Source organism: Macrotis lagotis, chromosome 1 (genome assembly GCF_037893015.1).
Source record: "Macrotis lagotis isolate mMagLag1 chromosome 1, bilby.v1.9.chrom.fasta, whole genome shotgun sequence".
In the NCBI taxonomy this organism is placed as follows: domain Eukaryota; kingdom Metazoa; phylum Chordata; class Mammalia; order Peramelemorphia; family Peramelidae; genus Macrotis; species Macrotis lagotis.
Genome location: NC_133658.1, coordinates 97,161,124 through 97,175,096, shown reverse-complemented (window position 1 = coordinate 97,175,096; position 13,973 = coordinate 97,161,124). Strand labels below are relative to the sequence as shown.

The 13,973-nt window shown below is 34.7% G+C and overlaps 1 protein-coding gene across 5 annotated transcripts in view; it reads left to right on the top strand.

Annotated features, from left to right (window-relative positions):
* SRBD1 (S1 RNA binding domain 1) overlaps positions 1-13,973 on the top strand; it is a 312,756-nt gene that overhangs the window by 28,016 nt on the left and 270,767 nt on the right. For all 5 annotated transcript variants that reach the window (XM_074205166.1, XM_074205151.1, XM_074205132.1 and 2 more), the window contains 4 exons: positions 4,755-4,872; positions 8,080-8,218; positions 11,261-11,357; positions 12,761-12,890. In XM_074205166.1, coding sequence (XP_074061267.1) covers positions 4,755-4,872; positions 8,080-8,218; positions 11,261-11,357; positions 12,761-12,890 — 484 coding nt within the window. The remainder of the gene's footprint in view (positions 1-4,754; positions 4,873-8,079; positions 8,219-11,260; positions 11,358-12,760; positions 12,891-13,973) is intronic.

The window sequence follows — 13,973 nt, the reverse complement described above, 5'->3', positions numbered from 1 at the left end:
TTAGTATATTCTAAATTTTCTAGTACCTAGTATTATGGAAATGGCTATTTTGTTCTTATATTTTTTAGTCTTACTTATCCATTTGTTATCAGAAATGGTTGTTTTTGAATATTAAGGGCAGTGATAAATATTCTTACGATTCATTAGATATGGTGTTCATGTTATGATTTTTTTTTATCACAAATACTTTACGTGCATAATATAGGATATAATTGCATTTTATGGAAGGTATCTGAGAGATCATGATCTTTTTCTTGATCAAAATTTTTATTGTATCCTCTTATTCACCACATTCAAATGACTGGAGATAATTTGTTCTTTATCTTAGAATACTGTTAATTTGGTTATAATATATTTTTATTAAGCATCTGATAAGTTCAGGGTATTTTGGGTGCTATTTATAGAGATATTAAATGAAATATAGTTTTAAAATTAATTTTCTGCTTCTTTCAATTAACAATTTATTTTTTCTCCATTTCCCTTTTTTCCTGCTGAAAAAAAGTCTCATTATGAAGTATTCATAGTTAACTAAAACAAATTCTTGCATTGGCTATGTTAAGAAAATTGTGTTTCATTTTATACTCTTGGTCCATTATCTCTGATAGGTAGGTAGCCTGCTTAATCATTTATTCTCTAGAAAATTGTTTTGTCACAATATTGATCTTAGTTCTTAAGCTTGGAAAGTAAATTGTCTTTAAAATGTTTTTGTATAAATTGTTGTTTGGTTCTGCTCACCCCAGTATTCATCAGTTTGTTCAAGATTTCTGAAATTTCTGTGAAAATGTCCCTTTTAGCAGATCATAGTATTGTATTGTATTTTTGTATTCAGTGATCACATAATTGATAGATACTTCCTTAGTTTCTAATTCTTTGCAACTACAAATTTTAACTATTATAAATGTTTGTATAGTTAGATCATTTTCTTCTTTCTTGGATCCCTTTAGGGGTAGAGGACTAATATGTTATTGCTAGTCAATAGCAATGCCTTTTTGTGAATTGCTACAAAATGCTTTCCTGAATAGCTAAACTAATTCTTTCCTTCACCAACTGTGCAAATGGGGCTGGGTTGCCTGCCTGGGGCCACATAGCAAGGGGATTGTTGGGTGTCTGAGGCCAGATTTGTACCCGGGTTCTCCTGGCTCAAGGGCCAATGCTCTGTCTGCCATCCAGCCGCCCCTACTATTATTACTATTTTATTTTATTTTGAGTTTTTTTTCCTTTTTTTGGTTTTTGCAGGGCAGTGGGGTTGGGGTGGCTTGCATGTCACACGGCTGGGTGATTGTTGGGTGTACGGGGCCGGATGTGGGCTTGTGTGCTCATGGCTCCAGAGCTGGTGCTCCATCCATGGCAGCACCTGGCCATACCTGCAATTATTACTATTATTTTTTTTAATTTTAACTTTTTTTTCTCTCCCATTTACTTTTATTTTTTTGTAAGGCAAACGGGGTTAAGTTGCTTGCCCAAGGCCACACAGCTAGGTAATTATTAAGTGTCTAAGACCACATTTGAACCCAGGTACTCCTGACTCCAGGGCTGGTGCTTTATCCACTACGCCACATAGCTGCCCCCTCTCCCCTTTACTTTATCACTGAAGTGAGTCTATATTTATGGGGGGAGGGGGTATTTTGTTTACTCTTAAACAAGAATATTTTATTAATGTATTAAAAAAACCCATTATTTGTACATAGTAAGTTACAAGCAGGAGGCAGAAAAACCTAAGTGTCCTGATTCCAAGTCCGCACCCTTTCCAAAATATCACATTACATATTTGATGAGAAATTATAAATGAGAAAAGCAAGCAAAAAAAAAAATCATCAGCTTCTCTTAGTTCCATATTTGGCGCAGCTTGGTGGTCCAATGTGCATAGTGCACTGGCCCTGGAGCTAGGAGGATCTGAGTTCAAATGTGACCTCAAACATTTAATAATTACCTAGCTGTGTGATCTTAGACAAGTCACTTAACCCTACTGCCTTTCAAAAACCAAAAAAAAAGAAAAATTGGGAGCTAAATTTGAAGGAATTATTTTCTCCAGAAAACTTTTGTGTCTCCTTTTCCACCTGGTCAATTCCGTTTTTTAAGGCATTCTTCTCATTGGTCTTTTGGATTGCTTTTTCCAGTTGATCCAAACTAGTTTCTAAGATGTTATTTTCTTCAGTATTTTTTTTTTTTTTGGTAATTCCTCCATCAAGCTGCTGTCTTGGTTTTCATGATTTTCCCATACTCATTTCTCTTCCCAATTTTTCCTTTACTTTCCTTATTTGATATTCAAAATCTTATTTGATCTCTTCCATAGCTTGGGACTAATTCATTTTTTTCTTGGAGGTTTTGGATATAGGAGCTTTGACTTTGTTATTATCTTCTGAGTGTATATTTTAATACTTCGTGGGACCAAAGTAATTTTTTGCGTTTGGATTTTTTTTCTTCAATTTTTTGCTCATTTCCCCTGCCTATGACTTGATTTTAATTCTTTGTTAATGTGGGACTCTGAGGGTTTTTGCAGCTATTTTCAGGGACTTTAATTTCTCCAAGATCTTATGAGAAACCTCTAAATGGCTCTCCTGGCCTGTGCTCTGGTCTGTGGATGACACAATCACTCCCCTGTGCCCTGAAGCTAGGGGGAGGGTCCCTGCTCTGCTATAGTAGTAGAGCTCTTTTTCCTGAGCCTGGGTCTCAGACTGCAACCTGGATCTGAATATGGGCAAAGCAACATGGTCCAGCCTCAGGGATTGATAACAAAGAGACCTCTGCAATCTCCCCTTACCTCCTTACCATTTGTGAGCTGTGAATGCTCCTGAAGCATCTGTTGGGTGACTCCCAGGCCTTCTCCTGGTTCCTGGGGCCGGGTCTAAGCTGGAGTGGGCTCCGCTCTCACTCTGTTGCGGCAGTTTTCCTACTTAGCTTCCCAATTGTCCTTGGCAAGTCTTAGGCAGAGAGCTCTGGAAACTGTCCTGCTTCCATGGACACAGGAACCTCCAGGGATCCAGGTGTCCTGTGGGCTGTTCCTGGATGTCTGGAGCCAGTTCCCTTGGCTCTGCCTGGGCTGTGTTGCCAGTTCTTTCTAACCCTGGTATAATAGATCCTTCCCTTCGATCTTCCAAGATGTCTTGGACTGTAAGATTGTTTCACTCAGTCTTTTTCTGGGTTCTTCCACTCTAGAATTTGGTTACAGTCAGGTTACAGGGTACAGGTATTTGGAGTGGTTTCGGGGAGAGCTTGTGGGAGTTACTGCCTCCACTTCGCCACCTTGAATGTGATTTTTCTACCTTTTCCCTTAGACCAATCTTATTTTTTTAGGTGTTATTTTCTTCATTGCTTTTCTGTACCTCTCAAACTAAATTGTCCTTTTTTCATATTTTTTTGCATCATTCTTTTCTTTTCCCAAATTTTCCTCTTCTACTCTTAATTTTTCTTAACCCCTTCCCGGAATTCTTGTTTGGCTTGGGTTCATTTGGCATTTTTCTTTTATTCTTTGTAGCTGTTTTCACATGTTTTTCTTGTAAGTTTATGTCTTTCCTGTCAATGTAGTAGTTTTTTGTGGTCAAGTTAATTTTTTTTCTTGTTCGCATATTTTTGCAATCTTTGAACCTTATGTTAAAAGATGGACTTATGCCCTCCAGAGTGGTTGGAGAAGCACAGTTCCAAACTTTTTTTCAAGCTACTGTTTTCAGAACTTGTTCTGGGAAACTGTAAGTTTTGAGTATTTCCAGGTTGTTGTGATTCTGGGAGAGTCCCTGCTTCTCTGGTTTGCACTCTACAAGTACTAGTACTCTTTTCCCCTTGGAACTTTAATCATGACCGTATCCTTCTTTCCTTGGGCCTAGAACATCCTCTCCTCCCTGGATCTGAAATCCAGAATTAAGTATGGGTTACACAATTGCTAATCAGTGCCAGCTGTACTCAGTGCCTGTAAAGGGTGGGCTCTTTCTGACCAGGTGGGCTCTTTCTGATCAGTTGTCCAACTCCCTTACTGTCTTTGGGCTGAGAGCTTCCAAAGCTGTTGGAGCAACTGCTCTTGCTGTCATCTCACATTTCGGCTCTAAACAGTCATCCTCTCTGGTATCAAATGCCATTTCCAATTTCACAAGTTTTCTTAGGCTGAAAAAATATCTTACATAAACTTTTGTTGATTCCGGTGTGTTATTTTAAAGCTGTTGGAATAGTTTAGCTGGATGACTTCTCCTAATTCATCATCTTCGTTCTGCCACCAAAATTTTTTTTAAAAAGCTTCTTTTCAGAGCTTTGCTGATTTGATTCACTTTAGAGTTTATCAGTATAATTGTATGATGGCCTGATCAAAAAGAATCATTCCAATCTATTTGATTTTCAGCTGTCCCAGAAGCAAAGAGTACCATCTGTGCCCTTTGACATAGTCTTTTATTTATACATTCTGTTAACTCTCTAGCATGATGTTTGGTGCTGTTTTCAATCTTTATAAACTTGGACTCCCTCTGTTGTTTTTAATGATCAGGAATTCCATGTCTACAACATTGTCCATTACCCTGGCAGCACCAATCTTAAGGTAGTGTTAAGTAAGAGGTATAAAAAAAGCAATTTGGAATGGAGAAATACTATAATAGTGTCTAGTTAGGTAAATCATCCAGTTTAGAAAGTTGGGACCTAGATCCCTCAACTTTGCAATGAATTCCATCAGAAAGTAAGTACTCTGACTTTAGGGATTTACAAGTAAAAACAATACAAATAATAAAGCTGTTATAATATATGGTTATTCGGTAATTAATATTTTTCATTTTTAGGACTGTTGCAAAGAAGACTCATGTTATGATCCAGAAGATTAAAAAGGAAGGAAAACTATCAGAATCCTTGTTAACAGCCTTGTTAAATTGTAGAACTTTAGAAGAATTAGACCATGTGGTAAGAAGTAATGTTTCTATTTCTTGTTTCAAAATAACAGTTTTTGTTGCTAATATACTTAAAAGAAACTCAACATATAAATGTTGTACCTGAAATTAATAAACTTGTTCTTTCCTCTAATTTAGGCTATCTTTCTATTTATGAATTTTTTTTTATTAAGAAACATGAATTATAGCATGTTAGTGAAAGAAGAGACCTCAGAGATTATCAAATCTAGCCTCTCATTTTACAGATTGAAATTCTAATTCAGTACATTTGTTCACTGCCTACATTTTGTAAGATTCTGTAAATATGCTCAGGTAAAGAAAGATATTGCCACATGGAGGCAAATATAGAGAATTATAACTCATTTATGAGTGCTTCATAATTCAGGAGGAACTTTTCTCACAGTAGCTTTCTGAAGTAGGTGGTTCAGGTATTATTATGTTCATGTTACTGTTGAGGAATCTAAAGCTCAGAATGGTTAAATAAATTTCCCATAGTTTCATGGGTTGGGTGTAGAGAATGGGATCAGATCCTTTTTATAAACATCCACACATGCATGCACAAGCCGTGTGTGTGTGTGTGTGTGTGTGTTTATTTATGTTTGTTTATGTTTATGTATGTATGTACGTATGTGTATTTTTTTTTTCATGACCATGAACAAAAACATAAAAAAATGAGAGATGACATCTTACCTAAACTCTGTAATCTTTAACAGGGCAGAATCTAAAGAATTGGGAAACAAGAAAACAGCAAATAAGTTGCCTTTGTTCTGTTTACCATTTCTAGTCTCCAAAATTTTGCCACTTTTGATAATTCTGTTTTCTTCTTTATACTTAAACAAAAGCTATTTGTATGTGTGTATGTGTGTATTTGTTAGTCTAAATTTATAAAATTCTAGTTATTAAGTAGACTCTAATTCTTTTGATTTTTATTCTTAGATTTTTTCTATTACACCACTTCAATATATCTTCAAACAGATACTTTTCTCCATAGAGTATATGAAATTGCTGACAGTATTTTTATCTTCAGATTGAAGTTTTGAAAGAGAAATGACTTTTTGAATGGAGAAAGATCTGAGACTTCTCTCTGAATTTTGACCTAAAGAGGGACCTCAAGTCAGTGATATATACAACTCTAAAATCTTCAGGCAGCAGTGGGTCCATTTAGCTTCTGGTGTTTATTTTATTTCTACCTGCATTTCCCAATATGCTTTGGAATCCCACTATAGTGAAAAGACCCTTGCTCTTAGTTCAGAGTCCCAGCTTTGACACTTTTAGTTGAGTCACATGAGTGAATTTCTTAACCTTTTATAGTCACAATACAATTAATTGTAAATTTAGAATGGTAATAATTATACTATCTACCTCAAAGGGTAATTGTCAGAATCAGATGAACTATTGTGATAAATCATAAAACCCTCTATAATGTGGTAATAGTTTTTGAGAGCAGAGGTTATTGTTATTTTTGTCTTTGTGCCCTAAGTTTCCAGTCCTGTGCCTGACAAATAAATACTTAAAAAAATACTTGTACAATTTAAGTGAATTACTTACAATTACATTATCCTATCATTTCCAAACTGTTTCTTATATCATCTTCTTTCCTTCCCATCTTGCCTGACTTAGAGAACAAACTTTTAACCTACAGAAAATAGTAGCCAGAGTCTTTAGAAAATCAAATGAAGTGAAAATTGTGGTAGAGATTGTAGGGGGTATTTGATTTCTCTTTTTCTTCTGGCATTTGTTTCTCTGGAATTTGTTTTCTGGCATTCAGTTTTGTACTGCCCAGTTTTGATTAGGTTCAATGATAAATTTGGTTCAGGTTGTAACCCAGTGCAGATTAGGGGCTGATTAGATCAATTATTGCCTCTTGGTTACTTTTGGACTGGTATTAATGAGGAGGCATCAGGAGTCCATTTTGTTTATATAAAGAATTATGGTATAGATTTGAAACCTTAGAAAATCTTTGAAGGTATTATTTTTGCCCATTGACTAAACAGGAAGTTCTAGCTGCTTTGTGCTGTTACTTTAGCAGTGCATTTAACCCTTTCTTGCATGAGGATTAATGGATTTTATGAAAGATAAGCGTTTGTTTAATATTTATTGTGGGATAGTTGAGGTTACACAGTGAATATAATGTTGGGCTTAAAATCTGGAAGACCTGAGTTTAAATCTGACTTTAGATACTTTAGGTAGCTGTGTGTTCATGGAGAGGCACCTTAGTTAACCCAGGTTGCTTCAGTTTCCTCATCTGCAGAATGAGCTGGAACAGGAATTGGCAAACTGGACAAGTGTCTTTGCTAAGACACAGAGTTAGACATGACTAAGAAGTGACTGAACAAGAAATAAATCTGTTTATCTTCTGTGCTTTGGCCGCACTTTGACCTTTTATGCTTCCAGAGGGCAGAGATGCTGGTAGGTGCTTCATTTTGTGCAAAGTTCAGCATAACAATGTGCAGAAATAGGCACTAATAAATGATTCAATATATGATGAAACTAATGTGTAGTTCTTGCTTCTTGTTAGAAAAATGAGCTAGCAGAATCAACTGCATTTCCTGATGCCAGTTTCAAGTGACTTGAGTTTTCATGGCAGAGCTGAAGAAACTGGAACAAGAGCATTAGCTTTGCTGTTTTCTAGCAGAATTTTGCTAGACCTATATTAAGACAATTTGCAGTAATTATCAGTATTGATTAGGATTGGAAAATATATAGGTAGCTCACTAGAAATGGGTATTAGCAAGGGATAGTTTAAATTAAATGCGTAGTTTGAAAACTTGTTTGATTATTAATTTCAACTTTCTCTAACACTTTTTTATATTTATGGTTAACAGTAAATAATATTTCCTTGAGTTTCTTCTTTTTTTCTTCATTTCTGCTAGATCTCTTAAGAAATTAATTAATTAAAGGAACACAAGTCAAGGAATATGAAGAAGGCATAGGATCCTTTGAAAAATCTACAAATTGTTTCTTGAAAATTGAGATTTGTCTTTTTTTTGCATACTAGTTTTCAGAGGAAATGGATAGCTTTTATACTTGCAATAAATTGTCATCTTTATCCATTAATATTATATAACCTGTTTGAAAAAAAGTATAGGGAAAAGGAAGTTAACGCTTGTATAGATGAAATATTTATGATCATCTTTATTGTCGATAAGCAACTCAGGTTTTTGTTTCTTTCAGCATAAGGTAATTAGGTATTTTTTTTTTTTTGACCTTCCCTTTGTAGTCAGCCCCATATAAAACTGGGAGCAAAGGGACCAAGGCCCAAAGAGCAAAACAACTGGGATTAGAAGGAGCAGCAAAGACACTGCTTGAAAATCCAGGGGCGCTTAATCTGCTCTCCTATGTGAAACCCAATGTGAAAGGTAAGTATTGCATACCATATTGTTTCTTGGAATATATCCTTATGCATAAAAATCAATATTTTTTCTATCATAAGAGTATTTGTAAAGTATAACTTTTCATTTCCTTTCAAGTCTTTTTACCTTGAATAAAAGAGAAGTAACATAGAAGAACCCTTGATAAATGAAGTTACAGACACAGACCCTACAGTGAAATTTTAAGATTAGACAATCTGAGACAATTGGTTTTGTGTTTCAGTTCCTTCCAAAGTTTAATTCCAATTACTATTAGAACTACAAATCTGAAGAATATACTGATACCAAAATGCCATTTTCCTGTCTTGAACCTTTTAGAATGGCAGCACAAACTGATTTTTCTTTTGCCTGTCAGTTTAAATTTGTGGAAAATTTGGTAAAATATTATCTATTTATTTATATATAAATATGCATATTGTCTTTTTTTGGGGGGGAAATGTAATACAATTAAAAGATGAAAATACAGAACAGAATTGTTTGAATATTAGTGAGAAGCAAAGATAGACTTTGAACTCGCTTATTTTTTGATCATCTCAATTTCAAACTCTCTCCAGCTTTCCAATAAATTGGAACATTTAATTAATCATTTTTTCTGCAGTATAGTTACTGTTTGGTACTTGTACTCATGTTAGCAGAGGTTGAGGTGATCGTGTACAGTCAGGCATTCATAATTATCTGCCCTGAACTGAATGATTTCCATCAAGGCATATCACTTGTTTTCAGCACAGGATATTGGAGATTTTAAATAGTCATGATTTTATTCCCTTTTTTTTTTTCCTTCTCATAGTCAGTATTCCTAGGTTTATTTTGTATTTAGGATTTACTTAATTCTTTCTCCTTCAGTTGATATTGGTGGTGAGAACCTGCTGTTAAATATTGAAATGATGCTGCTTGTGCTCTTTTAGAGGATGTACCACAGAAGGAGTATAAATACTGTCTCCCTTCTCTCTCCCCCATTTCCAAATAAAAGTATAGAGGTCAATGATGGTAGTTTAAAACCAAGAGAAATAAAGTCTCAACAAAGTCTCAAGCCCTATTCCTACCTTGATTCTATATGCATTTTTCTATATAGTCAACTACCTTTCCAATGCTATGTATTTTTGGCCTCATTTTTGAATATGTAGGAAACAAATATCATTGGTTTTCTTTTTTCTTTTTTCTTTTGTTAATTTTATTTATTTAAGGCAAGGGGTTAAGTGCCTTGCCCAGGATCACACAGCTAGGCAATTATTAGGCTAGATTTGATTTCAGGTCCTCTTGACTCCTGTGCTCTATCCACTCTGTCACCTAGCTACCCCCATTGGTTTTCAAGTAGGGAAACACATAGCTGACCTTGAGCAAAATGGAATGAGATCCATTTGACTGGTTTTATTTCTGTTTTTAGGTTTTTGCAAGGCAATGGGGTTGAATGGCTTGCCCAAGGCCACACAGCTAGGTAATTATTAAGTGTCTGAGACCGGATTTGAACTCAGGTATTCCTGACTCCAGGGCCGGTACTCTATCCACTGCACCATCTCTAGCTGCCCCTGACTGACTTTATTTCTGAGTGAAATTCCACACCGTTTTCTTCTTCTCTACTACCAGTAGTTCCTTCTGAATTCTTTGGTGTCTATTCAAAGAAATAATTTACAAGAGCACTTTGTAAGGGACATTATTGTATAGACAAAGTTTTTAAAAAGCCCTTCAAAATAGTTAGTTTTCAAAAAGTCCTTCAAAATTTCCCTGTCTCATCTCTCCTAAAATACATTTAATGGGGCGGCTAGGTGGCGTAGTGGATAAAGCACCGGCCCTGAAGTCAGGAATACCTGAGTTCAAATCCGGTCTCAGACACTTAATAATTACCTAGCTGTGTGGCCTTGGGCAAGCCACTTAACCCCATTTGCCTTGCAAAAAACCCCCCCAAAAATAAAAAAAATAAAATACATTTAGCCATGTCTTCATGGTAATGTCCTTGGCACTTGAGTGAATTTATTAGGTTAGTTATTAGGTCAAGAAGGTTAGTTATTAGGTAAGAGATTGCATTTTTTGAAAATTCTTACTTCCTTAGCCTTGAATTTCTTGTAGGTCTTGTTTTATTCACTTGCCAAACTTTTAGTTTTTTGAGGAATTGTTTGCATATGTGAAACTAGAAATAGAGTGGAGGGTTGTGAATATGAGCCTCTCACATTGAGATTCTCTGAAAACTAAGATTGTTTCCCAAAATGAGTATAGAAAAGCTTCAGAGTTCCTACTTTCTTTTTTCTGCCATTATTCTTATTATATCTATGAGTTCCCTATTAAACTTGATTTAATGATAACCTTTAGAGTCCCCAAAGACTCACACATGAGAGACACTTTGGACTTTCAGAAATGAGCAAACAATGAATGATTTTCCCAGGCCATCATCATGGGAAATATCCATTAATGAGAAGTTTCCTCATTTGTTCTTAGGAGAATTTGCTTTTTCATGGACCTAAAGACCAAGAGTAGTAAGAGTATTAGTGCTGAGTTCAGACTTTTAGTCAGATGTTTTCTTTCTCACAGAAGCTGTGCAATTTTCCAATCTTCCCAGTATTTGTAGTCCTCTGGATCACTTGATGTGGGTTGAAGGGAGTTGGCTGTGTCATGCCTATATCTTTTTGAAATTAAAGAGCTCAGGTTGAGGGAAAAAAAGACTTGCTGAAGATCATAAAATAATTAGGTAGATAGATTAGACTGCTGTGTTCTGAGCTTAAGAATGTCTGTGAATTGAGATCCTGGTCAACAGGACTTGAGTACTTTTTTTGAGAAAGAAACAGTAAAAAATGTATATTAATTTATGACTCTCCCATTAAGGAAAAATTTTAAGAGTACTAGGGAGACTAGTGCTTTTTTGGGGAAGGTTTTTCAGTTTTAGGATGATGAGGATAGAAATTAAAGTGATTTAACATGGGGGCTATGTTGTTATGCCTTTTTTGTCTATTTTAGATTTTATTTGAACTAGAAATTTATTGTTTTAAGGCTTTTAAAATATTTTATGTTTCTTTTCTTCTTCCAACCTTCCTTCCAAAGGACTTTCAACTCTCCAGGAGATTGAAATGGGAGTACAGCACATCTTAGCTGACATGTTTGCTAAAGATAAAGACACACTGGATTTTATCAGGAAACTGTATGTTCTTCTTCATTACCAATTTTTGGTCTGTGGGATTGTGCTGTTAAATCTCCTCTGGTTTATGCGAATGTCACAGAGTCATGGTCAATTTACTTCTTTGAAGATAAATTCATAATTAGAAATTCATATTCAAAATGGACATTTTTTTTCTGCCTTTGACTCAGACCTGTGATTTCATTGGTCTAGGAAAAACTTTGGATGAGGAAACTTTCTTTATGAATCTTGATTAGCTCCTTGTTGTAGTCTTGTCTCATTTAAGTGGCCTCCCCAGGGTCATGGAGCCAGCATGTGTCAGAGGCATGATTGAAACCCAGGGCTTCCTGAGTTAAAGACCATATTTATACACAAATGTCATTTTGTTTCTCAGACAAGAATTTTTTTAACTTTATATTTTTACATATACTTTGTTTTTGTTTAGCACATTTTTGGTATAGATAATTGTTTCTTCTAAAGGTTTGTTTAAATATTAGGTATTTAAGTTCTCTGATACTGTGTAAGTTTACCTTTTACTGAGTTGAATGGGGAGAGTAACAATTTTCCAAAATAGTTTTCATGTATTCATGATATTTTGTTAATTTTTCTAAATTTGTATCAGAACCTCTTTCCCACCTTCTTTCTGATTTCAGTGGCCCAAGAGTTGTTTCTTAATGTGTTAGTCATGGTATTAGATGACAAGGAAGCCCCAGAACAAGATTTTTATTTTTATAAGGCAATAGTGTTAAGTGACTCACCCACAGTCACAAAGTTAACCAAGTATTGTGTTTGTCTGAGGTCAAGTTTGAACTTGGGTCCTCCTTACTCCATTGCACCACCTAGTTGCCCCCAGAACAAGACTTTTTTTTATAAAAGGAGATGATAGAATGCTCTACCTGGAGTTGGAAAGACCTGAGTTTGAATGTGACCTTGGATACTTCTAACTATGTGATCCTGGGCCAAGTACTTTATCTTCTATTAGCCTCTGTTTCCTTAATTATAAAATGAAGATATTAATAACACCTAGCTTTCAGGGTGGTTGTAAAGTTAAAATAATGTTTGTAAAGTGCCTTATAAATCTTAAAATGCTTTAGAGTGTTACTTATTACTGTTTATCAGTATAATTATGAGATAATTATCTTTAATAAATTTCATGACTCTGAATGGTATTCTTAAACTCATTCAGTCCTATTATTGAACTAAAGAAGGACCAGGTGAGATTATAAATATGTAAATACAACCTGTTCCAATTGCTGAAACAAATATATAAAAACTTATTATATATCTTTGAACATCATCTTTGAACAGGAAAGACAATGCTTATAAAATAATTCCTTGATATTTTGGCTAATATTAAAATTACTAATTTTTTGTACCTTTTTCATTGACAAAATTGTTTTTGACTGCTTCTTCTTTGTGCATTATAGATGTTTACAAAGGTATGTTTGTATCCAGTCAGCCTTGGCAAAGGTATCATCCAAGAATGAGAAAGATATTAGTAAATTTCAGCTTTATCAGAACTTTTCATGTAACATCAAAAGTATTCAACATCATCAGGTAAATATATTAATAGCTTATGAATTTTGACATTGATAGTTTAAAATAAATACTAAGAATAGTACTTACAAAGATCCATGATTTTATTGATTTATTTCACTAAAGTAGATAAGAACTTCTCTGCCTCACTAAAAAGTCTAAAAATATTTTTTTCCAGAAAAATCAGTCCAATATCTAGTGAGTCAGTCTGAATTTAGCTGGACTAGATTTATTTTTAAACTTAATTAAATTTTTCTCTTCCTCCTGTCTCCTCCCTCCCTATTGAAAGTATATGTATAGATAATTAAGCAAAACAAATCCTGCATTAACCATATCCATAAATCCAGACATATTTCTCATTTTGTCCCCTGAGTCTTTCACTTCTGTGTTAGAAGGTAGGGAGTACACTTGGTCTTCCACACTCAGGTCCTGTGATTGCTCTTTGCACTACTCAGAGTTTGCAAGTCTATAAAAGTTGTTTTGCTCAAGAGTATTGATTTCTCTGTTCTTCTCACTGCACTCTATTGAAAAATCTCCCCAGATTTTTTTAAACTCTCCCTTTCAGTCAGTCAACAACCATTCTTCTATTTTTCAATGCCTTGTCTCCAGAAGAGTTGCTATAAATATCCTTGTATATTTAAGTCCTTTTCCTTTTTGTTTTTCACCTCTTTTGGGATTATACCTATCACATGGTATCTATGGTTTTATAGCTCTTTGGGCATAGTTCTAAATTACTCTACCAAATGATTGAATCAGTTCACAACTCCACCAACTGATTTACTTTTTTATGGATAGGAAAACTCATACCCAGAGCAGTTTAGTGACTCACCCATTGTTCTTCCTCTTTCTCTCTTTTCTCTCTCATTTATATGATATATATTTATGTGTGTGTATGTGTGTGTGTGTGTGTGTGTATATATATATATATAATATTATATATATTTATCTCAAGATTTGAATACCTATGGTTTTTAAATTAATTTTTTTAATTTCAAATGAAGAACTGCCTTATATCTTCCACCTTTCTGTTTTTATCCACCTTTTTTCTCCTGTAAACCTCCACCCTAGTTGAGAAATCAAAAAACCCTAAAAAACCCAAAAATA